The sequence below is a fragment of the Eumetopias jubatus genome, unplaced genomic scaffold (genome assembly GCF_037043125.1).
Source record: "Eumetopias jubatus isolate StellerSeaLion01/CBP00866 unplaced genomic scaffold, mEumJub1_p1.0 scaffold_5, whole genome shotgun sequence".
Classification (NCBI taxonomy): Eukaryota; Metazoa; Chordata; class Mammalia; order Carnivora; family Otariidae; genus Eumetopias; species Eumetopias jubatus.
In genome coordinates, this window is record NW_028274811.1 from 102516996 (window position 1) to 102544569 (window position 27574).

At 35.4% G+C, this 27574-nt stretch overlaps 1 protein-coding gene across 3 annotated transcripts in view; it reads left to right on the top strand.

Annotated features, from left to right (window-relative positions):
- The window catches only part of GABRB2 (gamma-aminobutyric acid type A receptor subunit beta2), a 234635-nt gene that overhangs the window by 51585 nt on the left and 155476 nt on the right, over positions 1–27574 (top strand). For all 3 annotated transcript variants that reach the window (XM_028106609.1, XM_028106610.1, XM_028106611.2), the window contains exon 4: positions 24364–24584. In XM_028106609.1, coding sequence (XP_027962410.1) covers positions 24364–24584 — 221 coding nt within the window. The remainder of the gene's footprint in view (positions 1–24363; positions 24585–27574) is intronic.

Here is a 27574-nt window from a genome sequence, read left to right on the forward strand (position 1 = left end):
TCTTCATACATAAGAAAGAAGATAGTGGTAATACCTACCTCATAGGGTTGTTGTTTAATTAACTGAGATAATTATGTAAATTGGCTGGCCAAGAATACGTGCTTCATAAGTGTTACCTATTATTTGCCCCATTTATGCTGTCTTTTTCATGGGTTTCTAAAAAATATTTGTACATAATTTTGAGGATCATTCTATCTTCTACTATATTAATCTTCTGAGATATAGTTTACTATAAAACTAGGCTGATCATTTCTGCAGGGAAGAAACAGATTAAAAAGCCTATTTGCAGCTTTGTTACTCAGCAGCCATCTACCTTCAACACCAATCATCTGTCCATTTGAAGAACAGTGGCTGTTTCATTAGAGTCCAGGGTTCCAGCTATCAAGTGATGATCAGCTTGAATTTCAGTATGTCTTGCATTTCTTTACAAGGCATTTCTGTTCTCTAATCATACATTAACCTCTTGACACATAATCAAAGTATAGGCACTTAACAAAATGTAAAACATAATTATCCTTTGCAACACAACCAAGAACGATTTTCTGATTCATGAGTTTGCTAAGTGCTTTTTCTGAGCTAGGAATAATATCTATGACTTACTGTACAGCCATGATATCAATCTATACCTTTTGTAAATATTTTCTTCTGAAAAGATACCACACAAAATTAGTAACAAAGCAACAGGTAAGCACGTTTTTGCCTTAGGCCAGAGAAAAGCTTTTTTGGTGCTATGTGTACTGAATGGATTAGACAAGAATTTAGAAGAGGAATTAATTTCATTGCTTGGGGATAATAAAAAGATAAACTGTAATGTGAAAAAAAATCAGCTATTTTAACAACAGAGATTTCCTTAAAACATTCTGTAATCAAAAGCCAATAATCATAAAATAGTAAAAGGCAATAACTTTTTTCCCACCCTAAGGATTTCGTAAGTATTTCTCTAGCCATAAAACCATATTTATACAGTGATTTCTCACCAAAACTGCATAAAGTGAGATAATGAGCCCTAGGTAAAGAAGAATAAAGACCAGAATAAGATAAGGAATTCATCCTTCCTCAAGAGAGGCTGAGAAACAAAGCTCCCTGGGCCTGAAATCTTGTCCTACGACTGAACCTCAATATCCACATCAGGATGTGACTTGAAGGGTATCTTGAAACTATTGGAATTTTAAAGTCTTAAAGTCTTCAGGAAAAAAGCGAAATACCAAAACCAGAAGAAAAATCTAAACCATTTGTGCCAAGCCAGGTTTTTCTGTTTCACTCTCTTATGGCTCTCCACTTTTCATCCAAACCATATTGACCTTTGAACCGTTATTTATATTAATAGAAAAAGCTATGGAGGAGGAACAATGATTAATTTGTTTCTCTTACTAAACCGCTCAATTATTCTTGTGCAGGAAGGTACATGGAAAATATTCATAAGCATTTTAATGGAGGTGGTCATACTCTGTACTCTTCTAGTTCTTTTTTTTCTTTGTGTTTTTACATTTTTTTTTCTTCTAGTTCTTAAGGATTTTTTATCCCATGCCACTAGATCATCTGGTTTCAGCCAGTAGTTTTACAGGGTTAGGTGTAGTCAAACTTTCCTTTCAAATTTAAGGTATTTAAAACAACAAGACATAGGAATCTAATTAGGAGTAAAGTTGTGAGGAAATTCTCTTTACTATTTGTGATTCCCATCACTCTAGCTACCATTTATTCAGTGCTTACTAGATAGCAGGTACTAGTTTACATGTTTTTTACATGTTATTTTGTTTAACCTTTGTGGCTGCTTGAATTGGGCATTCATCTTACAGGTAAGGAAACTGACAAAAGGATAAATGACCAGCCAAATTCACACAGCCGAGAAGGAGCAGAGCCAGGCCTGAGTTTCAAACACATGAATGTGCTGTATCTCTATAGACAACAGTCTATAGTCAAAGGATAGAAGCATTTTCCTTACATTTAAGATCTTTTCCAAAAAAAATAAATAAATAAAATAAAATAAAATAAAAAGATCTTTTCCAAATCTTTCTCTTTGTCCCCATAAGCCAAAATTTATTTGGAATTTTTCCTCTTTAACTCCAAATTCAACAGCTTTCAACCCAAATAGTAATGCATTTACAATTTCACATGTGTGACTTTTTTTTTTTTTACTAAGACTCTCTCCCCAAATCTCTCACATTACCAGCCTAAGTCCAATTTTTATCATTTTCTACCACTTTTTGGGAAAAACATATGGGAGCACTCTGTGATTACTTATCTGGGAATGCAACATTATTTTTCTATAATGAGCTAAAAACACCAAACCTTTCAGATTAGCTTCTCACTTAGAAGAAAACCCTGGGCAAAGGGGTAATGGTTTTTACCAGGAAAATTCGGGGAGGAACATTTTCAGAATCTGTGTTGCTACTAAATCAGGCACACCTGGAAAAAAAATCTCAATCCTCTGGGTTTTAGACAGCATGAGGACAGCTATAGAATGAGGTACTTGTAATCTTGAATTTTGCTTAGGGACTACCCGATCTTATTGTTGAATCAAAAACTAAATTTATTCTTTCTTCTTGGTAAATTTGGTAAAGATTCCTTTTCTATTGGTAACCAAAGCATATAGAAAAGCTAGGGTATGTGGGTTATGTTCCACGATGTCCAAAATTGTTTATATGAGGCAGTTCATCACAGTGACCTCTCCAGCATCTGGAAGACAGTAGATGGCCAGTGTTGAGCTCTTGCCTTTCTGAAATGAATATTTATTATCTCCAGCTGTGGAAGAGGAGACTTAGAAAGATAGGACTGCATGGGAGGAAAAAGCATATCAGTCTTTTTCAGGGTAGCATAAAGAAAGCCACCAAGTTAATATATAAATTTATGTTACACGGCTGACTTAACATTCATGAACTAATGCACTTAAAATTGATGCGCCATCCTTCCAGCCTAACCTGTTGTGTGCTCAGCCTGAGATATCATGGTGTGCCCACATAAGCCAGGCTGGAGCAAATCAGAGATGGATCAGAATCTTTCAGTGATATGTGAAGGAGATTATAATGTAATCCATCATTGTTGACAAGGTGTCTTCATGTCTGCATTTTACTGGAAGTTAGATTCAATGGGAAATATATTTAGTTCCGGAGATTATTTAGTTGTGGTAGATGAAATGTCCAGACCAAACTCAGAACCTTGAGGGCAAGAACAGTGCCTTATTAGTTTTATAATTCCTGTTTCTAAGCAGGTGGTCTGGTACAGGGTGGCCATTTAATAATTATTTGTGTAACTAAAGAGGAAGACCTTTTCTCTTCTCTTTTTTTGCAAATTCTACCTATTTTTCAAATTTCAGTGTGAACCCATTTGTCTGCAATTACCCTAACCATAAGTAGGTATACCATATATCAGGTATGGTTCACATAAATGGCCAATGACAGAGACAAAGCACAAACAGGCTTAAACAAAGAGGGAATGTATTATCTCCATAATTACAATGATGAGGAGGGATTGTTCTAGTTTTAGACATGGCTGAGTCTAGATGCTCATATAATATGATCAAGAAGTAACCTTTTCCTATCTGTTGGGAAAAAAGTAACCTTTTCCCATCTCTTTCTTTATTCCCAGGGAAGTGCTTTCCAAATGGTGACCATCAAAGTTCCAGGGCACAAAGGCAAATAGCTTCTTTTTTCAAATGGCTGAAACAGAAGTCATGGATTGAGTCTCACTGATTTAGCTGCAGTCACATGACCATCTATAAACCAACAGAATGAAATAATCTAGCCAGGTGTATCTCATCTCAAGAGTGGGAAGTCAATATTATCCAAATTACATGGACACAGTGGAGAGAGGATTTGTTCCTCAAAGGAGAGGTTTAGGTTGCTGTAACCAGAAGTTGAAGAAATGGAATCTGGGCAGGCAGAGGCAACAAATGGCAACCTCTCTCATTCTAAACCCCAGTACTGGGCATTCTAGCCTCTGGACCTTAGGTTGTAGTTACGGTGGCCCTGGAAATAGATAGTCTTGAGTTTGAATCCTCCTCTGTCATTTAACTGTATTCCTTAAATAAGTAACTAAATTCTCAATTTTCTAATTTTGAAAAAAAATGAGAATAACATTATACTTTAAAGTTATTGTGAAGATTATAAGTAATTTATATAAAACATAAAACAGTGTGTTTTGCTCATATTAGACCCTTAATACTGAGTAGTGCTGGCAGCAGCAGCAGCAGTAATAGTAGTAGTGATTCCTCACTTTAACTATAATGAGCTGTCTTTTTAAAGTCTTCATCTGATATTTCTGTCTTCTCCACCTCACTGATATCTACAATGACCCTCTGACAAGTGATTTCTTTTAATCTTATGTCTGCACCATACTCATACATGGTAGGTTGTTCCTTTTGTTTCATAGTGGACATATATATCTTGATAGCTGTAATTTTCAGATAATTATGTCTTTTGTTAAGTCAGATACTTCTCCTTAAACTTCTACCTATTAGCCATGGTTTCTAGCTCCAGAGTTCTACATAAGTGGTCCCTTTTCCTTCTAGATAATGGCTTTGTTATCATATGACCAAGTGAGCTCATATGAACATTACTCCCTTTCCCCCAGATATCTTCAACTATCTCCTTTAACTTGTTGTATTTGGAAGTGCTTTATCCATCCATCCATGTGTTCAACAAATGTTTTTGAATTACTACTCTGTGCCAGTCATCAGTAGTGTTAAGGATATAATAGTAAGTATAATGACCAGGACAGTGACGAGTTCAGGGTTTTATGTGTACAGGGGTAGAGGACTGCAGTAGAGGTGGAGAATCAATCATTAGAAAAGAAGTGGCATATATTTTAGGACTTGAAGAGTTCATAGGAATTGCTCAAATGAAGAGGAAATGGCTAGGTAGGAGGGAAAAAAAAAGTAATATAGGCAGAAGAAACAGCTTATGCAAAGGTCTGGCTGTTAGGTAGCCTAGCAAATCCAGGACATTAAATAAGTTCAGTGTCTGAAGAATAACTTCTGAGCTTGGACATTTCTGGAGATGAGGCTTGAAAAATATGCAGGTCCTTATATACTACACTGAGAAGTCTGAACTGTATATTGAGGACTACAGATCACTACTGAAAAAATTATAAGCAGGGTAATGACAAGATCAGAATTGCATTTTCAGAAGCTCTCTCTAGCAAAAATGTGGAGAACATAAGTTAGAAGGAATGAAATTGGTTACAGAGAGGCTAGTTTTAATAAGCAGGTAAGACAGTGGTAGCCTAAATATAGTTGGGAGTTGTGGGATGGAGGTAAGTGGATACATTATGTACACTGCATTTACATAAACTCCTTGAAATGGAATTTGGATTTTTTTTTAATTTATTTGAGAGAGAGAGAGAAAGAGAGAGAGTGAATTGGGGGGAGGGGCAAAGGGAGAGGGAGAAACAGACTCCGCACTGAGCAGGAAGCCTGACAAGGGGCTTGATCCCAGGACCCTGAGCATGACCTGAGCTCAAGGCAGATGCTTAACTAACTGAGCCACTCAGGTGCCCCTGAATTTTTTTAGGTATTTAGTGTTCTACATAGCCTAGTGTTTTATAACATGAACAATAGAAACAGTGAGCTTCACTTTTGGTTTCCTTTGGGTGGAAATGGGGTGGGAGAGGGAATTCATGGACGAGGAGCTGATTCGTTTGGAGGTCCTTCTTCCCAGGCTGACAACTTTTTTCTGTATGATTGCCTCATCTCTGCTTCTCTGTTGTATTTTGAGAAATGAACCATTTATCGGTGGAGAAGTGTCCAGTTAATCACATGGTGGGAGATGTAGGGCATACAGGGGTAGAGGACCGCAGTAGAGATGGAGAATCAATCATTAGAAAAGAAGTGGTATATATTTTAGGACCTAAAGAGTTCATAGGAATTGCTCAGATGAGGAGGAAATGGCTAGGTAGGAAGGAAAAGGAAAAGTAATGTAGGCAGACGAAACAGCATAGTATATCTCTTACTGTGTAGGGCATAGTAAGAGAGTTCATGAAAAAGAAGAAATGAACACAAATTGATGACTTCTTTTTACTCAAGAGTGGATGGTCAATACATGTGGATGTGTTTGGGAAATAAATATCTCTCTCTAGACTTGGGCTTATGTTTTGAATCCAGGAATAGTTGTAAAGAAACCACCCATGCAGGGGTGCCTGAGTGGTATGATCTGTTAAGCCTCTGACTCTTGATTTTGGCTCAGGTTATGATCTCAGGGTTGTGAGATCAAGCTCCGTGTTGGCTCTGCACTCAGCACAGAGTCTGCTTAAGATTCTTTCTTCCTGGGGCATCTGGGTGGCTCAGTGGGGTTAAGTGTCTGCCTTCAGCTTTGGTCATGATCCCAGGGGCTGCCTTCTCAGTGGGGAGCCTGCTTCTCCCTCTCCCTCTACTGTTCCCCCTGCTTGTGCCCTCTGGCTCTCTCTCTGTGTGTGTCAAATAAATAAATAAAATCTTTTTTTTTTTAAGACTCTTTCTTCCTCTCCCTCTGCCCCTCCCCCACTCACTTATGCATGATCTCTCTCCCACTCTGTCCCTCTCAAATAAATAAATAAATCTTAAAAGAAAAAGAAACCATCCATGCAAAAAATTGAAGACTGAATCAGTTAGGATAGGCACAGTGATAACCAAGTGAGCATGGAACATGCTTAAATGAAATAAAACTACGCTTTTTTTTGTCATTCCCTCTGTGTTTGAGCGATAGTTTATGACCATTTCTCAAGCTACATACCAGTTTACATTTTTAAAGATAGAATCAGTTTTAGTATACTCTATAAGTGAAAATCGTAGAGAAGCACATTTTTTATAGTTGTCATCATCTAAGAGTGCAATACCAGCCTTGCCAGGTAGAGATTTTTGTAACTGGACATATCCAAGCAGAATTTGGGTTACCATCTGTCAGGGATTTGGGAAAATTGATTCTTTCATTAAAGAGGAAGGTTGGAATCAGAAAATAAAATCAAAATAATCCCACCACTTTTAACACCTTATTGTATTTTCATCCAGATTTCTTTAGTCTAAATCATAAATATATGTATTTATACTATTTTATGTCACATTTTATAATAGCAACAACTTCTACTTTTCTATTTTAATATGTTTGCTCCTATAACATACTGTATTATTTTTTTTCTCATGTTTTCCTTCTCAGTGGACTTTTCTGAAGCAGAATCCTGAATCCAGGATTACAACATGTATCTGAGAGTTATTCATCTTAAATCTATTTTAATCCACTTCAATCCCATTTTTTTAAACAATACCGATTCAATAATGAGATGAGATAATAGTCTTATAGAATATTTAACTTATCTGTTTTTTGTTTTTGTTTTCTTGGTTGTATCCAATTTTTATATAATGGAACTCTTCCACTCATTCATTCAGAATTATTTTTGAGACATAACCATGTGTTAGGTTTTCTATTCATCTCTGGAATACAGCAGTAAGCAAGATATAGGTGAGCTTTGTCTTGGTATGTTTCTCAGGCTAAAAAAGAAAGAAAAATCAAGAGGTCCTTCCTAAATTACAAAGAAACATCATATGTAAATGGGAATTCTGCTAGTTCCTGTTTATTACATGGTCAATGAGTTTGAGAAATTCTGTAATGAATTAGGTTAATAAGTTTCTTTTCTGGGGCACCTGGGTGGCTCAGTCGGTTAAGCATCTGCCTTCAGCTCAGGTCATTATCCCGGAGTCCTGGGATCGAGCCCTGCGTTGGGCTCCCTGCTCAGCGGGAAGTCTGCTTCTTCCTCTACCCTTCCCCCAACTTGTGATCTCTCTCTCCCTCTCTCTAATAAATAAATAAAATCTTTAAAAAAATAAATTTCTTTTCTATAAGACTTCTCCATAATAAGCAAATTCCTAAGAAAAAAAATAAAATGCATGTAGTGTTTTCCTAACACACTTGACCATAGCACACTTTCCTTGAGAAACATCTTACTGGAATTATTGTTGTGTAGAACACATTTTAGCCAGGCTGATGATATATATGAAAATTCATAGCACAGTCAAGTAGGAAATACAATGAAATCTAGATAGTCTGAAGTCAAAAAGAATACTTGTCTACCTTTCAAATTTCTTCCTTGGTGGCAATTAAATATGGAACAAAATGCTCAACTCAAAATAAAATAATCTTCTCAAACTTCTGTGTTTAATAAGACACTTTGGACCAATGGACTTTATGACAGAAGAAGTATCTTTGAATATTTGTCACTGATCTACAAAGTATATGTTTTGAAGGAATCGATACAATCATGCTCATACCTCTGAAGTACCACTTTTGTAAAAATTGAAGTATAATTAATATACAGTGCTATATTAGTTTCAGGTGTACAACACATTGATAAAACAATTCTATACATTACTCAGTGCTCACCACAGTAATTCTAGTCAACATCTGTTACCAAACAACTTTGTTATAATATTACTTACTGTATTTTCTATGGTGTACTTCTCATCTTGATGGGGTACCACCTTTTTAAGACTGAGATTATAGGTCTGACATTATCTAGGGAAAGTTACTGTGCTATAAATAGATTTCACAATGGCTCAAAGATCAACTTAACTAGTATAGAGAAGGCAGTATCAGTATTAATGCACATTAAAGATGCTCATTTCTGCCATGAGACAGCCTCTGAGACACTCTTGAGATTCTTGGGATTCTTAAGGAGCATTAAAGTGAGACGGAATGATGCTGGACTTGGAAAACTGTCACAGTAACTATGTTGCTATAAAGTCATCTAAATTCTTTCAATCAGTAATCAACTCTACCTCATGGAACCAAAAGAAGATAGGGACACTTGCTGGTTGGACTAGAAAGTGTATAGTTTCATTTTCTAAATCTCTGAAATCAAGGCACAAATGCACACATCATGAGGGACTTGTTTTCCTGCTATCTTCCCACCCACTCAATATGTGATCATTATAGTCATTTTTAGAACTTTCTCTTCAATGGTTAATGAGAAAGTTTGACAGCAGTGAAACTTACTGTGCATGGTAAAGCTGAGAATGGGGAGAATGGTTAATGAGAAAGTTTGGTTAATGGTTAATGAGAAAGTTTGACAGCAGCGAAGCTTATTGTGCATGGTAAAACTGAGAATGGGGAGAATGCATAAGATGGCATGGTGTGACACCCTGGAGTCTGTCTCCACTTAGCCCTTATGTGCATTTATGGTTGTGGGAAGGATTGTAAGTTTCAGGGTTCCAGTTTCCTCTTCTGTAAATTGAGAGGACTGGACTGAAACTGAACAAGGTTTTCCCAGCTCTAGGAATTGGACTCTCTGTGATAATTTGGAGATTAGGAACCATTGGCTGCCTCCTAGATAATTTGAACTGGAGCATGGGAAAGATGAATGGCCAAATTATTCTAGTTCCAGAATATGAATTTTCAGTTTGGTATTAAGTATGAAAAGCACATCATCAACTTCGCCCTCAAAACTCATGGAGTCAGAATGTACATGAACTTTTTTTTTATTATGTTATGTTAGTCACCATACAGAGTACATGAACTTTTTATAAGACTCTTGCCATAGTTTTATTATTAAAGTTCTTTGAGTGGATTAAATTTAACCATGTAATACCAGATTTGGGGATGGAATAAATTGTTAACATGCTTCTGCTTTTGGTTAAGGTAAGATACTATTCCTCTCTGTGGAAAAAGGATTCAGAAAACAGGCCTATCCTAAGTGATGTATGTGCCATATATAGAAGTGTGCAACATAGTTTTAGATTGCCATTCATATTTTCACTTTGGGGGAAGTCAGAAATTTATTTTGATATACAACAACTCCATTTATCATAGGGCCCTGGAGCACCTATGACAACTTTTTTCTCTTCAGAAATAAGAAAGCATGATTATTAGAAAGAGACATATTGAAGAGAAAGTGCTAAAAATGACTATAATGATCACATATTGAGCTCCTGTGCTGTGCCAAGTCCTTTATGTATATTAACGCTAATTTTCCCTATGATTCTGCCAGTAGGCTTTTTCACCTGTATGGCCATATTTAATACATGATTCTGTTCACCCAGTTGCCTTTAATTTGTTTTCAGGGAAAACTAGATTTAGTATATAAAATACTGTACTTGAAAACTGGGCCTGTATATTACACTTAGCATTGTACTCAATACATGATAGGTAACCAAATATTTGTTAAATGCATGTGTTGCTTAACTAGATGCATATTCATATTATTAGATATGTATAGACTGTTTAATATTTGCTTTTCATCTCTTTAGTATTTGTTTTTCATGTCATATATCTCCCATTGGGCAAGAATGGAAGTATACATTTACTGTTGTTTTGAAAACCCAAATTGACAGCCTTTAACTTAGTTGATAGAATGTTTTTTTCATCATCCCAAGTATCCTAAAATGAGAAGCATTATTATATTCATCATCAAACTATAAACTTTCATGCATTTCTTAATGGATGAAAGTAACACTTTTTGAATTTTATGAAGTGCTCCAGTGGCCCTAAGTTGACCAAGTTTATACTTACAGTGTATCTAACTTGCTTCAACACTGATTCCTGACAAACATGTTCAAGTCCACTCAATTCTTCTTGAGAAGTAGGTATGTTACAATATACAAAATGATAAAGAAATGAAAAAATTTTTAAATTTGGTACAAAAAAACCCAATAGCTATCCTATTAAGAACAGTTATTGGGGCACCTGGGTGGCTCAGTCGGTTAAGTGGCTGCCTTCGGCCCAGGTCATGATCTCAGGGTCCTGGGATCGAGCCCCACATCGGGCTCCCTGCTCCCTCTTCTCCTTCTCCCTCTACCTGCCGCTCCCCCTGCTTGTACTCTCTCTCTCTCTAATAAAAAAATAAAAAATCTTTAAAAAACCTAAAAAAAATAAGAACAGTTATTATTTGTTTGATTTGCTTGCTTCAATAATAACTGCCAGTACTGACCACTTACTTTGCACCAGGCTCAGAAACACATGTACTCTTCAGTTCTTACAAGAGTCTTGCAAGATAGGCACCATTCTCTGCAGTATGCAGAGACTGCAGGACTCATCTTGTTGGAGACTGTACAGGAAGTAAGTCATCTAGTCATTGAAACTCCAGTTCTATCACAATCCATGAACTTAATAGATGAACATCTATGCTTTCTGCAGCATTAGGCTAAAACAAGCTTTTGTAACTGGCTTAACATAATAGAAGTTTATTTCTAACTCATTGAACAGATGAGTGCATATGTTCCTTTTTTGAACAGGCAGCTTTCCTTTTTGCTGTGACCCAGCCATTCTGGTTCTTTCCATTTGGGGGCTCTGTCATTTCCCGGGATCATGGAGGGATGAAAAAGGGCCACTATGTTCGGGAAGTGACACATTGTACTGGCTTGTATTTGATAGCTTCAAAAATACAATGAGGAGAGAGGAGGTGGGAGGACTGCGAAAAAATAGTCCTAGGCTTAGCTTGATAAGTTGTAACGATTTTGAAGTGTGTGTTTGTGTGTGTCTGTGTGTGTAGGATAAGACCATAAATTTGTAATATTTGGACTGCACTGAGAAGATTACTTGAAGAAAAAGTCCAATGTGTTTGTGGTTACTCTGAATAGTGGTATTTTGAGCTGTTTAAATTTTCTTCATCCTAATGTTTATGTAGTATTCAAATCTTTATAATCAGTTTTATGATAATAAAAACCAATAAGTATATTTTTTAAAAAAATCTGAGAAACATGCTTATACATCATGCAGGGCCAGGACTAGAGTGGGGTGTCAGGGATGCAAAATTTTAAAAGGATTGTCAAATTCTGACTCTGCACTTGCAGAAGGCAGATATGTAGGGGGTAGTCATATTCACAAGAAAGAAGGATGCCACTTCAACTTCAGAACTTCTGGCCTGTTGATGCATTCAGTAGATATTAAGACTATCTGATGCAGACAGGGCAATGGCAAAGCTGTGCCTAATGCCACTTTCATCTCATTTTTTTTTTAAATTGGCTTTGCCTCCAAAAGTGATCATATGCATTTCTGTTTCATCTTAGCACATCAGGTATTCTCTTGGAAGCAATGACTAAGCATATTCTCTTTGTTCTAGCCTGGGTCTGCAGATTGGCCTTCTCAGCTTCTACAAGCTTGTCAAAAGTATGAAAGCAGTGATGTGTACTTATTTTAAAATGTCCTTTCTTTTTAATACTGTCAGATCTCTTCAGAGGCTACTGCTTCATAAAGAATGAGCCTATCTCATGCCAAACAGAACAAAAATAAGCATCTAAAATATTGAAAAGGGTCTACGTAACACTTCCTGTCTCTGTCATTTCCTCAGAATTTTCTCTTTTCCTATAAAATCAACTGCTTAGAATTGAAGGAAAAACTAAAATAGCCAAATAAGATAGGATGAGCTCTACCGATTGCAAGTATATATAAATAAGGTAAGACAAATTTATTTGAAAAAACACATAATATGATGTAGTATACATTATAGTCAATCATGACAAATGCTCATGGAAATCTATGCAGAAATATGTTTGCCTATTCCCTTGTCCCTAAAATCTCTTGCAAAGTTATTCTTTTGTAACTGATAGATAAGTGCACCATTGTAGAAAACTCCATGGGAGATCGAAAAACACTAGAAGCATCTTGTAAATAATTTCATTTTGATGTACTTAATAATAATATGCAGGCTGAAAATGAATTCTTGAAACTTGGTAATTTCAAAGATCACTTTTAAGACCAACCATCAGATGTGTCATATCTGGTAAAAATAGTAATTTACATCAATGATAACTCAATGAATTTGTTTGATTTGAAAAAAGAATGGTGATAAGTATGTAACTTCTGTTATTCAAGGTGAGTTTTAAGAAATAACTTAATAGTGTCATGTCAAGTAGCCATAAATGCAATTTTCCTTGGAGATTTTAAATATATCTATGTATTCCAAATAAAATTTTTCCTATTGATCAAACTGATCTTTCTGTATCATATAGCAACAAAGACTTTGTAACATTACTTTTTTACTCAATGCATTTGTGCAAAAAAAGGGAGAAAGGTTAGTTCCAGCTTGTCTTACATTTTTCCAAAATACCATGTAAAGAGTGGAATAAATAAATAAATATTTATTTATTAAAATATTTATAAAGAGTGGAATAAATAAATGTTTACTAAATAAATCTACACAAATCCAAAATTATAAAGGAAGTGATTGCTTTATAAAATGATTCTTTATTTTTTGCACATGGTAACTTAGCTAGTAAGTGTCCTTAATATACTTTTTGTAAGTGAACATTTCAGTAGTATTAAGTATACTTATGTTGTCGTGTCACCAGTCTCCAGAACTCTTTCCATCTTGCAAAACTGAAACTATACTGATTAAACATCTCTACCTTTCTTTCTCCTCCCACTCCTTAGAAAACACCATTATCTTTTCTGTTTCTGTGAATTTGACCACTTTAGATATCTCATATGAACAGAGTCATACATTATCTGTCTCTCTGTGACTGACTTGTTTCACTTAGCATAATATCTGCAAGTTTCATCCATTTTGTAGCATGCACCAGAATTTTCTTCCTTTAAAGGGTGGAAAAAGAATCCATTGTATATGCTACATTTGTTTAACTATCCATCCATTAATGGATATTTGGATTGTTTTCACCTCTTGGCTATTGTGAGTAATGCTGCTATGAACATGGGTGTGCAAATATCTCAAGATCCTGCTTTCAATTATTTTTGGATATATACCCAGAAGTGGGATTGCTGAATCATATAGTAATTCTATTTTTAATATTTTGAAAAGCTACCATACTCTTTTCCACAGCAACTGCCTCACTTTACATTCCCACAAAAAGTACACAAGGGTTCTAATTTCTCCACATCCTTAACAGCACTTACTATTTTCCCTCCCTTTTATCTAAGCTGAGCATGCTTTAGTTTGCTGAAAATAGTTTTCCAATTGAATTATTTCTGAGTAAGTGTGATACAACAGATAGTACCCTACAGTGCCTCTGATTACCTTGGGCTTCTCAGTAGAGAAAGCCAAACCAAAGCTATTTTAATCATTCTGCAGGGTCAGAGGGAGTTGAGGCAGTCAACATTTGATGTAAAATTGAGTCTCTGTATGTCTATTCAGGAAGATATGCATATATACACAATTTTAGTATTCAAATCCCAGAGAATTCTCAGGGATCAACATTTACCTTTTCCTCTCGAGAAATAACTTATATATGCCCATGATTGTTCTAGTTTCTTTGTTCTTCTATGTTAATTTGTAGCTAGCTAGCTAGCTAGCTAGATAGAAATATAATTTCCTCCCTCACTTTTTGGAGGGGGTGGAGTAGAATAGAAGCAATGTTAGGAAATGATGACTCAAAGTCAAAACTGGCAGTAAGATCAGTGTTCTAGAGGTAGCTCATTATAGTACTAAAAACATGGGCTCCATGGTCAGAGATTACTCTAACCAAATCATGACTTAGAAAATTATTGACTGAGTGGCATTGGAAAATTGACTCACATCTCCATGTTTCATTTTTTTTTCTAAGATTTTTTAATTTATTCATTACAGAGAGAGAGAGTGAGAGAGTGCATGAGCTGGGGAGAGGGGTGGGGGAGAGGGAGAAACAGACTCTCTGCTGAGCAGAGAGCCCAATACGGGGCTCCACCCTAGGACCCTGGGATCATGACCTGAGCCGAGAGCAGACACTTAACTGACTGAGCCACCCAGGTGCCCCTCACATCTCCATGTTTTCACCTGGAAAATGGAGATAATGAAAACAATGATGGTAATAACAGCAAAGTTTATAGAACAATTAATCTGAGCCAGGCATTCTACTAATCACTTTTCTTGAATGAACTTATTTGTTAATAGGGACTATGATTTACTTTGTTTTACAGAACATGATGTCTCAGGGAAGTTAGGTAGCATGCCCAAAATTTCACAGCAGCAATAAATGGTGAATCCATCCAATGCATAACTTATAGGGCTGTTATGATGATGAATGAGATAATGCATGTAAAAAGTGTTAGCCTACAGTCAATGTTCAGTATTAAAATTGGGGAGACTTTAAAGCAATTTGAGATAAACTTACTGAGAAAGAAAAAAAGCACAAAATGATAAGGAACAAATCATACATACAAAGTGTAATTTTGATGTTAATTATCTCAGGGTGAACTGAGTTCCCTACTGAGGGTGCATAATATAGTAAGAAAGGGAGAGATAACCAGTTATACTGGCTCAGTTTTTTATCCATCCTTGGAATTAGTCTCATCAACACTGCGAAGGTTAGTCTGTAATAAAATGCAAAGTGAACTAAGCAAAATAGTGGAAGAGCTCATTGTCTTGACCATGTGCATTTTAGTTTCACATACAAGAAAATAATCGGTCACTTCTGAACTTAGATTTCCCTTATGGGTGATCTTAGGTGCAGCTCTCATGTCCGAATGTGTCTCTAGCAATTAGTCAGAGCTGCAGCCTTGTGTTTCTTCTGAAATGCTGCAGTTGAACATCTGGTGTAATGGCTTCTATTAAGTTGGGGCTGAGTTTTACTCCATTACATTCTAGTTTAGGAGGTTGCAAATGTGGAAATATTGCCATGACCTATAATTGGATCACCAATTTGTGAGCTCAGATGTGGAAAACAGAGAGCATTTTAAAGAGCTAGGAATGTGGAAAGGGCTTTGTGGGAATATTTGTACTTCTCTCTGAGTTCTTTCTGCTTTGGACAGATAATTGTGTCCTTCAGAAATCCTCATTCTCAGCCCTGGGGACTTTGCTAGTAGAATTAGAGGAGCTATAAAAAACTGAAAAAAAACAAAAAACAAAAAACAAAACAAACCAAACAAACAAACAAACAAAAAAAAAAACAGTAGCTCTGAGGGTATTGGAGACATGTGGGAAAGGGATAGTATGAAAACTCACTCTCAAATGCCGGTGGGTGGGGAGAACAAATTCCTTAGTGGCTTCAGGAGTAATGATTAGTAAGGGTGGTTAAAGAATCAAAATTTGAAACCCATAAGGACAAGTGAAGAAGTGAGAACAAGCTTTATTTTAGTGTGTCCATGAATAAATATTTATAAGGCATCAATTATGTTAAAGACAAGATGCTCAGGTCACGTTGTGAAGAAATGATGGGCATGGTGTCTGACTTTGTAAAACACAGTACAGTTTAGTTGGGGAGGTTACCCGCCTCCTCTAATTAACATCACAGTAGGTAACAGTTCAATTCAACAATGCTTAGGATGCTACAAACCACTTCATTAAAGGATTCAGAGGATGAACGTGGATGGTTGCAGAGGGAGAAGTGGGAAAGTCCTCATAAATGGGTCAGATTTGGGAAGGCAGACAGGGAAGTACGGGCAAAAGAATAAGCAAAGTGGAAAGTAAGGATGCTTTGGGGAGGTAGAAAAGTTTAGTTGAAACAAAAAGTTCAGGAGAGTGATTAGTTGAAGAAAAATGTAGTGACACAGAATCCTAGAACATCTGAAACTCAAAACTGAAAACTCTGAAGCTCTTAATTTCTGTTCACTTTGGATGAGGAAACAGAGATGCAGAGAGATGAAGTGAGTAGAACAGACCTCAAAGAGGAGTTTGGAATTTACAAACAATGAAGTCTCTTTGAAAGCTTTTTGGAAGAATCCATTGACTCAAACTCCCATTGCAGTATAGAGGGTGGTGTGTGTGTGTGTGTGTGTGTGTGTGTGTGTGTGTGTGTGTGTGTGTGTGTGTGTGTTCATCTCCTCTGAATATTTAACAAGGAACAGATATGAAGCCTTTACATTAATAATAAAATGAAATTTCCTAGTGATTAGTATGAAGAAGACTGATATTACTGTCAGAGGAAGAATCTGGGATCTCCTCTTTTGGTATTTAGGGGGAAAATTAGGGATGGATTTTCACTTCTCAATGATGGCTTAGCTGTGAATTTCCCTGGGATGGAAAAATGGTTTACCACTTAAAGGTCTTACTTCTTGTGTGATTCTAGATAAAATCCCTTGATCAATACAAAGGAGATGTGTGTTTTGTTAATAACAAGCCAAAAGGCTGAGAATTTTTCATTTATGACTGTAAGTATATTTCCTTTTCCTTTATGCTGAGCTCTAAAATATGCAGAAATTAAAGACATATTTTTAACATTAGATTCTATTTTTATAATTTAATTCAACAAGGAATTATTTATTTATATAGTTTTTGTTGTGAGTGTGATATATATATATAATGGAATATTACTCAGCCATCAAAAACAATGAACTCTTGCCATTTGCAATGATGTGGATGGAACTAAAGGGTATTATGCTAAGCGAAGTAAGTCAGAGAAAGACAAATACCATAGGATTCACTCACAGGTGGAATTTAAGAAACAAAACAGATGAACATAGGAGAAGAGAAGGAAAAATAAAATAGGATAAAAACAGAGAGGGAAACAAACTATAAGAGATTGTTAAGGAAACAAACTGAGGGTTGCTGGAAGGGCTGGGGTAACTGGGTGATGGATATTAAGGAGGGCACTTGATATAATGAGGATTGGGTGTTATATGTAACTGATGAATCACTAAATTCTACCCCGAAATTAATAGTACACTCACTATATGTTAACTAGCCTGAATTTGAATAAAAGCAAAAAAGAAATAATTTATATTTATAAAACAAAATAATCCAGATTACAAAAAGAATTAAAAATCTCTTGTCATCTTATGATACAGAGATAGCACTGTTAATATTTATATTTTCTTTTAGACACCTTTTCTGATATGTATTTATATATTTCAAAATGGGATCATATTGTGCATATTGTTTTGCAGTATTCTTTAAAAAACAATAATACATAATAATATCTTAAGAACATCTATTCATGTCCATAAATATTTTTACGTTATTTTTAATTCTAGCATGTATTCCATTATATGTTTGTACTATATTGTAGTTATTCAGTTCCATGCTGATGGTCTTTATTAATTTTTTTTTGCTAATAGAGAAATAAGTATTTTGGGGAGATAAATGTCTGTGCATTGTCTTTCATTCAGTCTTTCACATCTTTCAATAGATAGTTCTTGTATTGCTACTCTGCTAAACTCTTTTTTAGACATGAGAACATAGTGATAAACAAGTTCAAGAAGGCTTCGTATTTTCATGGAATGTACCTTCTACTTGGGAGAGATGAAAAATAAAGTAAGCCAATAAATAAATAGGACTAGTTGAAAAAAATGGTCGGTGTTATAAACATAATAAAAATGGAATATGTGATAGGACTTCTGGGGTTGAGAGTAAGATGGTCAGGGAAGGGTCTACTGAGTAGGTTTGATCTTTGAGTTGAGCTCTGAGTCCCAAGGAAGAGCCAGTTACACTCAAGTACATAGCTTTTCCTGTTAGTCGATTGTTAAGACAAAGTTTGTAAGGCTGTAGGAGCTTGAGGGGTATTTGTGAAACAGAGAAAAGGCTTAAGTAGATGAGCTTAGTGAGTTGAAGTGAGTGAAGAAATGAGGTTGTAGGAGGTGAGATCTGAGAGGCATGCAGAGTCCAGGTCATGTAGGACCTTTAAGGCCATTGTAGTAAGTTTGGGTTTTATTCTAAGTGCAGTGAAAAGCATCCAGATGATATTAACCAAGGGAGACATGAACTGCTTTATGTTTCTACTGTTCTGTGAAGGCAAGGGTTATAAGCAATGAGACGGTAACAGTGGCATTATAGTCACTCACAAATGGTGATTTAAACTAAACTCTTAGTCCTGGAGACAGAAAAGGAAGAGACTTTTGGTAATTGTAGATAAAGTTGTCAAAACATACTGCTTATTTTCTACAAATATCTCTAGGAATGTAAATATCAGAGCAAAAGATATACACAATTTAGACCTCTATACATATTCCCACATATTCACAAGGAAATCTGTACCATTTAACCAGCAATGGTAGTTCTACTGTTTACCAGAAAGTATGCACAATATTGTCTATGTACACAGGAATAAGAAACATTCTTTGCTCTCAAGGAGGTGACAACTTAAGATGTTGAGAATGCACTTACTATGTACTTACTGTGTCTTCCTATGGTATTTAATTAAGTATTAACTTCAACATCAGATCTAAAGTCTTTTCTTTCATTAAGAGGTAAAAACAGAAGTTATTAATTAGGGGAATAATTTGGCATCCTAATCTTTGAATTCAAACTCTTGTGTGACATTTTTTGAAAATGGAATTTCCAAACAGAAACAATGAAAAACTTTTCTAAACATGCCCCAAATTAAAAGACTATGCCCAGAATGATAATAAAAGTGATAAATGTGCTATGTTGAACAAACTGTCATGGAGTTTTATTGACATGAAACTTGCATTATATTTAAATTAAATTAAACTTGTGCTCATAGTTCCTAAATCACAGATTTTACTGCCTTAAAAAAAATTAGCTCTGTCTTACAAAAGACAGAAACTCAGATTCTTAGCTTAAAACCTCAATTTTGACCTAGTATAATACATTAAAGGAAAATAACAGATGATAATAGATTAGGCACAGTTATTATTTCAGCAAGACGTAACTAAGATAAAGCTAAAAATTTTATTTTCTTTTAAAAATATGAAAGCCTAAGCAGAGAGAGAGAGAGAACTTTCTCTGAAAATATCTAATTTAGGAGGCAAAACTATTATCTAGAAGATCTCAAGAAAAAAGATTAATCACCAAAGCTCAATATTTTCGCACAGAAAGAGCAGTTATTGTCAAGCTTAGAGAATGTAGTTCCAATAAGTAAAGCAAATTAAACAACCCATACACTATCACTGATGAAAATAAGCCTTAAATCCTGGTCATTGAAAAATTAACTGTTAGGTGTCTTTATGTCCTCAGATGGCAGAGTAAACACATGTGAAACCAGCCCCCTACCCCACTATCTGTTACCCCAAACAAAAAACTAAGAAAAAGGACATAAAAGGATGGGAAATGATGTAATTACATTGATAATTTTTCTCACATTCATAGCCGTGCTCTGAAAGAAAGGGAAAGCTCCACTGATTAGAAAGGGTGAGGCCTCCAGAGAACATAAAAGCATATGGAAAACCATAGAGATAAATGAAGATAGAGAGAATGCTGAAGCTTTGTAGTGGAGCAGCAAATCAGGCACATGTATGAATATAGACCACAAAGTGCAATCTGCAGGCTTGAGATAGGATAAGATACTGCACCGTACATACAGAGTGAAAGTCTATAGCTGAGAGCAGGATCCAGAACAATTCCACTCGTTTGTGAAAGGAGGAGGTAGACAGAATGATCCTCAAGAAGATAGTTCTCATTATGTAATAATAAAACACATTAAATGGCTTATGTTGGCATTTACATCTTTTGGTTTGTCTTTTAATAGTTAAGCATTGTCAATGGATTGAATACATCAATTCAGGTTGAGGTGAATGAAGAGAAATAGAAATTTGGAAAGCATGCAAATGATTATAGTAATTATAGAAGGCAGCCTAATAATCTTACTGCTTTGACAGTTCTAAAGTGTCTACCCCAAGAGATTTATTTATTACAAAGGAAAACATTAACTTCCCAGTGAAGAAGCCTGGCAGATACAACCTTAATCAGTTGTTCAAGATTAATATCACAAGTAATGAGATATATGGACATCATTCATGTACCCCTTATGTAATGCTTCTTTGGTGATATTCTTGCCCAAACTAATATAAACAATCTGATCACAAGCATGCATCAGACAAACTCAAACTGAGAGACATTCAACAAAATAAATGACTGGTATTCTTTGAAAGCATAAACATCATCAAAGAGGAACTGCCACAGATTGAAGGAGGCTAAGGAGCATAAAAACTAAGTGCAAGGTGGTATCTTGGATTAGATCCTAGAACAGTAAAAGGACCTTAGTGAACAAATGGGTGGTGTTCTAATAATGTCTATAGTTGAGTTAATAGTATTACATTAATGTTACTATCCTGGTTTGATATTGTTCCATGGTTTTGCAAAATGTTAATTTTAGAGGAAGCTGTGTGAAACTCTGTACTAGTGTGTTTCAAAATACAAAGTAAGATAAATATAAAAAGATATTTAAAAGAAAATAGCAAAGTAAGAATGTTTTATCTGTATCTATGCCTATATCATTTACTTATAGCTATATCTGCAAATATATCTATCTTGAAATATCTAATAGCAAGCAGTAAACACTCAAGCAGAAAAATGTTCAAAGAGCATGAATAGGCAATTTGCAAAATAATAAACTTAAAACAGTTAATAATACATGGAAATTATTTCATATGATAATTTTCTAGAAGACTAAGCCAAAAAAAACAGGAAAAACTTGAATCTTGGTTATTAGAAAACAAATTACAAAGATAGCAAAAAACAAATATAAGAAATATTTTAGACATTTAAAAGATTTTAAAGTGACAACATGCATTTGAACACAAAGTTAGTAAAACATTTCTCAGAATAGAATTATTTTATTCCTAGAAGCAGCCTTAGGGGCTGCCTAGTCCAGCTGCTTTATCACACCAGTGAGGAATTGTTAGCTTATAACTGTTTAGTGGGAGTCTTTTCAGCCCATCCTGATGGGACTGTTTGTCCCCCCCCCAGTATGCACAGAAGAGACTTATTTTGTAGCATTAGTCTGCTTTTCCCCACAGATGTCAAAGCAGTTTTGTTTACCCCAATTTCTAAGTTAATTAACTTTAGTTATTCTTCCGAGTTGAAAGCAGGTGCAGAAATATGAGAGGATTCACCCAAGGTCACAACAGAAATGAAAATTTCTAGGATATGAACCTGGGTGTGTCTGACCCTACAGACTATGTTTTCTTTAAGCAGTTTTAAATTTCATCTTTTTAAATTTACTTACATAAAAAATACACTCATTCTGGTGTACAGTTCCATGACTTTTGACAAATGCCTAGTCATGTAACCACCACTGCAATTAGGATGCAGGAAAATTCTACTATCCCAAATCATTCCCTTATGTTGGCCTTTTGTAGTCAAACTTTTCCCCATCTTGAATCCCAGGGAACTACTAATATGTTCTTTGTCCCTATAGTTTTACCTTTTATAGAATGTTGTATAAATGGAGTCCTATAATATGTATCCTTTTGAATCTGGCTTCTTTTACTTAATATTCTGTATTTGAAAAATATTGATGATGTTGCATATATCAAGAGTTTGTTCTTTTATCTATAGATTAGTTTGGGGAGATTGACATCTTAACAATACTTTTCAAATCCAGGAACATGGTATATCTCTCCATTTATTTGTTTTGGGTTTTTTGTGTGTTTGTGTTTAATGAGATAAAAGAGGGAGAAAAAAATAAAACAATAAACTCACCAATGGAATGGTCTTTCTTCACATTTTGATTCCCTCCCCAATCTACATACTATTCTTACTTTGCATAGTCCTTAGGTAGGTTTTTTTTTTCTTTTTTTTTAAATTATTTCCAAGATATTTCATTGTAATTAGTGAGAAAAATAGCCTGTCGTGGGCTTACTGCATCTTTTTCAACATTCAAAGTCAATTGGTTTTAGTTATGATTATCTAAGTCTTTCTTGCATGGTAATGCCATGGATTGAGAAGCATCCAGAAGTTATTTATTTGTTTTTATTTTTGTTTGTTTTTGTTTTTTCAGTTTGAATAAACCATTTGTGAGACAACTTCCCAAATGTGGGGTTGTTAAATGTAAAGGATTTACTTTTTTATGTGAATGGTCAATGGATTTATCTTGGGTGGATGGAGGCTTGGGAGAGAGGATGGAACACAGAACCACTCTTTCTTCTTAAGTCCAATAACATTTATTTAGATTCAGGAGTTTCTTCTACTCTTGACAGTGTCATTTGATGTGTCATTTAAAAATAAATGAAATGAAAATTGATGTGACAGCAGACTTACTAGGGTCTGTCTGGGTACATTTCTTAGCAGGCTCTGCCTTGCTGACAAATAACAGGAATTAACATACGGTTCTGGTTATCACAGTGATACCATTTATTTAGCCCCAAAGAGAATACAGTTTCTGTGTCCAAACACATCTCAGCTGACTGATAAATTCCAGCACCTTCCAAGCAGTATTATCTCCCCGAAATCTTAACGGGGTTTATGATCAAAGAAGCATAAATAACTTTATCTTCTAATAGAGATAATAATCAAATTTTTAAATTTATTTTATCATATTATGTAATCACCATACATTACATCATTAGTTTTTGATGTAGTGTTCCATGATTCCTTGTTTGTGTATACTTTTCCTATTAAAACTGTTCAATGTTTTTAGCAGGTAATATTTTACAAGTTATATTTTAGAATTATATAACCAAGTTAGGATGTATAAATCTCAATAAGGGTTGGAAAAACTTAGGGACTTCACAGAGATTGAGTTGTGTATCTTATACAAAAGTATGCAGATACGTACAGAAATCCAGTAGATGTACCTTATTGGATATTCATTCATTCATTCATTCATTCATTCACTATTTGTGCCTAGGACTGTGCTAGCTCTCAGGTTGCAGAGATGATTAATACATGATTCTGGTTTTTTCAAAAGCCCTCAAGTAGAGCATTGTGAACTGATTTTAAAATAGAATGGTAATTATCTTTTGAAATGAATATTTGGTCTTTCATTAAGTCATTCAAATGAGGGTGAAGGAGCAATTACATTGTACCCATAGGCCTCTAATGGATAAAACATGTCGCAATATATATGTAAATGCTTTATTCATAATATATAGCTTTTTGTAATTTACAAATTGCATTTGAGTTGTACGTTTGTCATAACAATCTTCTGCTTAGATCAGGTATGTATTAGAAGTCCCATTTATAGTTAATGGAACTTAAGCAAAAGAAGTTGTATAAATTTACATGCTATAAACAATTGAGAAATGCCAGATCTGGGACCCCAAGGCCAGTGCTCTCTTTGTAACGACTCATTGTTTCTCAAAAGCTAAGAGCCTCCTGATGATTCAGAATCCTGGGATTAAAATTCTCATGAAATACTGACTGAGCTAATATTGTTTAGGTAAGAAGCTACATAAGTCTCAGTGTAAATGTCACCTCTCCTGGGAAATCCACCTTGATTAGACTGGTTAGGATTCTCCTTGACAAACTCTGACAATTACTACTATAACAAATTAACCGCTTTTTTACAATTGTATTTGTATCCCACCTAAAACAATTATAAGTACCCCACTTTGGGAAAGACTAGTTAGTTCACTAATTATTCCTTACTGTCTTTCTTCCTGGATAATATGTAGTAAATTTCACTAGGATATGCTCTCCTCATTTCCATATTTACAGTGCCTGCCATGGTGCCTGACAGACACATAGTGGGTGTTCAGTAAGAAAGGGTTTAATAAATTAATATTTGCCTATATGTGAATAGTATACATTTCTAGTGTGTGGTTGTATATATTTTCTTTTCTTATGAATACTAAAGTGTTTGCCTATCTCCCAAGTCTATTTGGGTACAAAATAACCATATTCTTTTCATATTTACAGGATTATACCTTGACAATGTACTTCCAGCAAGCCTGGAGAGATAAGAGACTGTCCTATAATGTAATACCTTTAAACTTGACTCTGGACAATAGAGTGGCAGATCAGCTCTGGGTGCCTGATACCTACTTCCTGAATGATAAGAAGTCATTTGTACACGGAGTGACCGTCAAGAACCGCATGATCCGCCTGCATCCAGATGGGACGGTTCTTTATGGCCTCAGGTTTGTAGTGTCCATTTCAAAATTGAACTTTTCCTGAATGAAATAGTTATTGATTTTTATTGGAGGGAAATTCTGTGCTGTTTTCCTTATTCCTCCTTCAATTCTGTCATAAGCAGTTAAATCTCCTATCCAGTAGACATCTGAAAGCTTAGGGGAACATGTTTACAAAGGGACTTAGCCCTAGCTAAGAATAAGTTTTTCTGAATTATCTTCTAATATCAGCTGCTGATCCTAAAGCTACTTTGTTTAAGGAGTAAGGATAAACAAAATAGCTGAGATATAAGGCTTCCTTAAAATGGAAAAAAAAATTGAATGCTGAAGACTTGTTTGAGCGTGGCAGATGCTCTGTTTCATAAATTGCTCCTAAGCTATGTGAATTGGGTCTGGTCCTTTGATGACAGGAAAGCTTTTGTGCCTTCTTACCCTCCAAGGAGCAATCAGACTTGCAAATAAATAAATTTGTTATCCCATGTTTATTAATAAATTTACACTATTCAATGTACTGTTATGTCGGAAAGTAATTGTGATGCTCTGCTGTTAAGGTGAGGATGAATTGTAAAATAAGACAGTTTCTTCTTTTAAAGATTATTTTGTATTTGAAGCAATAGATGGTTTCCTAAAAGAAAATGGAGAAAAAAGATATCTATCTTACTCTGAAAAATTACATTATTATAGTATAAAGTATTCCTCTGTGTTATTGCGAAGAAACTCTAAATTCTAAAACATTCAAATATCTCTGATCAGTTCTGTTTTACACACATGTGTGGTTATCTTATAATAATGATGGTAGTAACAATAGTATTATTCATTCATTAGGGGATAAGGGTCAGATATTGACTTAAATTTTTTCCATGCATTGTTACAGTTAATCCTTACAACAACTTCCTAAGTTAAACTGTTATGATCTTTATTTTCAAATGAGGAAACTGAGGTTGACATTTAAAATCACAAAGCAAGTAAGCTACAAAGATGAGAATTGAACTCAGATCCAAGTTCAGAGCCACTGGGATGCTTCTCACTTCCACATTTTTCTTATCTGTCATGTCTTGTTTTCATTGTCTGATATATTCAGTGTGTGTGACTGGCACATTGTCTTAGGTGCTTATGAACCAGCTTCTTTGCTGATCATATTTTTAGAGAGAGTGGCATTTGGCTCTCAAGGGAAAGTGGGTGAGAGTGGGCGCGGAGAAAGCATGTGTGTACTCTGTCAGCCACTGGAGGTAAGGAGATAGATTGGATATGGGCAGGCTTACATGCATGTCTTAGAAAATAGACAAACAGCAGAGAGAGAAATTGTCAGTGTCGGCAAAGATTCCACCAAAGTGGTAGACTTTGAGAGCACTGATGGAAAGAATTGTGTTAGCGGATACATTGTGCTAAAGTTACCACTTGGAATGAACTATAAAACATTTAGAATCTCAAAGACCTTGATAAGAGGGTGACCATGCAGGCTGTGTGGGAGATGGGGGTTCAAAAGAGGCTGTAGTTCACACTTTTTAAGAGTTAAGCACAGAGAGTGGTCAGAATCCTGAAGAAGGCAGAAGGAGGCGTAGAAATAACACCCACTCGGCAGTGAATGAGGGGGAGGACTGACAAGTGGTAAGTTTTGGCTAAACACTAGAACCAGTGCTGGAGGCATTTGCTCAGCAAATCATTTAATCTGCACAGCAGTCATGCAGAAATTACCCTGAGCTCTTCCCATTTCCGTGGAACACCCACCTTGAAAGCAGAGAACAAGTTGTATTCTCCTTGGTATACCCAGCACTGACAAAGCACCTACACCATAAATATGTTCAGTGAAGTTTGTCAATTCTAAATTCATATATGCAAAGTTGAATGGATGGGAAAGTCAACAATCAGGATGTCTTTGGAATTGAGAAGAAAAGAGAAGACCAATATAGATGATAAATATGGCTTCGTTATATAATTACATAATCAGACAAAAACATTGATGACTGTTCATTCTTATCATTAAGACTGACTATATGACACTGCTGTAACTCAAATTCACAATAGGAAATCATCGCTCTCCTATACCCTCTTCCAACAAAGGATTTGAACACATCTGACATGTACGAAATTAACACTACTAGACAGAGAAGGTGCATGAATTGTAATCATTCTATCAGGTGTATTGTTAATTCTGACTTTGAAATTGATAACAAGGTTTTTCAGGAAATTTACAAGTATCCTATTCCAGTTTTTACTGATTGATCATAGAATGTTTGTTCCATGGCTAGAAATTTAATGCAGACCACATATTCTCTTCTCAACTCCAGGTTCATTTGCAGTGTATAAGTAAAAGGAATTCAATTAAAATTACCATTGCTAAGGTTGATTTCATAAAGTCTCTTTTCCTACTTACCCTTAAACTCCTCTCCCATTGAGATCCACACACATTGGCAGGAAGAGAACATTCAGAGGATCTGGGAAAGCTTCTTTTGTAGGGCTTACTTTAGTGAAATGTTCAGGTACTAAAACATAAGAAGGAGAAAGTAGTATGCAAAATATTAATGCTTGTTTAATTTTTCTTTTTGTTTTAGAAAAGGAGAAGGGGGGGATGGGCAGAGGGAGAGGGAGAAAGAGAACCTTAAGCAGGCTCTACGCCTAGTGCAGAGCCCAGCACAGGGCTCGATCTCACAAGAGATCATGGCCTGAGCCGAAATCAAGAATCAGTCCCTTAACCTACTGAACCACGTAGGCGCCCCAATGCTTGTTTAATTTTGTCATTGTCATACAGGTGTTCATTTTGCTGTTCTTTCAATTTGTCTGTAGGTTTGAAAAGTTTTATGATAAAATTTGGAAAAGGAAAAATGTTATGTTTCAGAGACCTAGGAATACCTGATTCTAATATCCAGGAAATATCATTCAAGATTTAAGAGTCTGTAGCCGAGAAATGATATTTCTAATCTCTTGGAGGTAGATAATCTTCTATACATGACATCTACTTTCAGGAGCTGTGTCTGAAAATGAGGTCACCTCATTTCAAA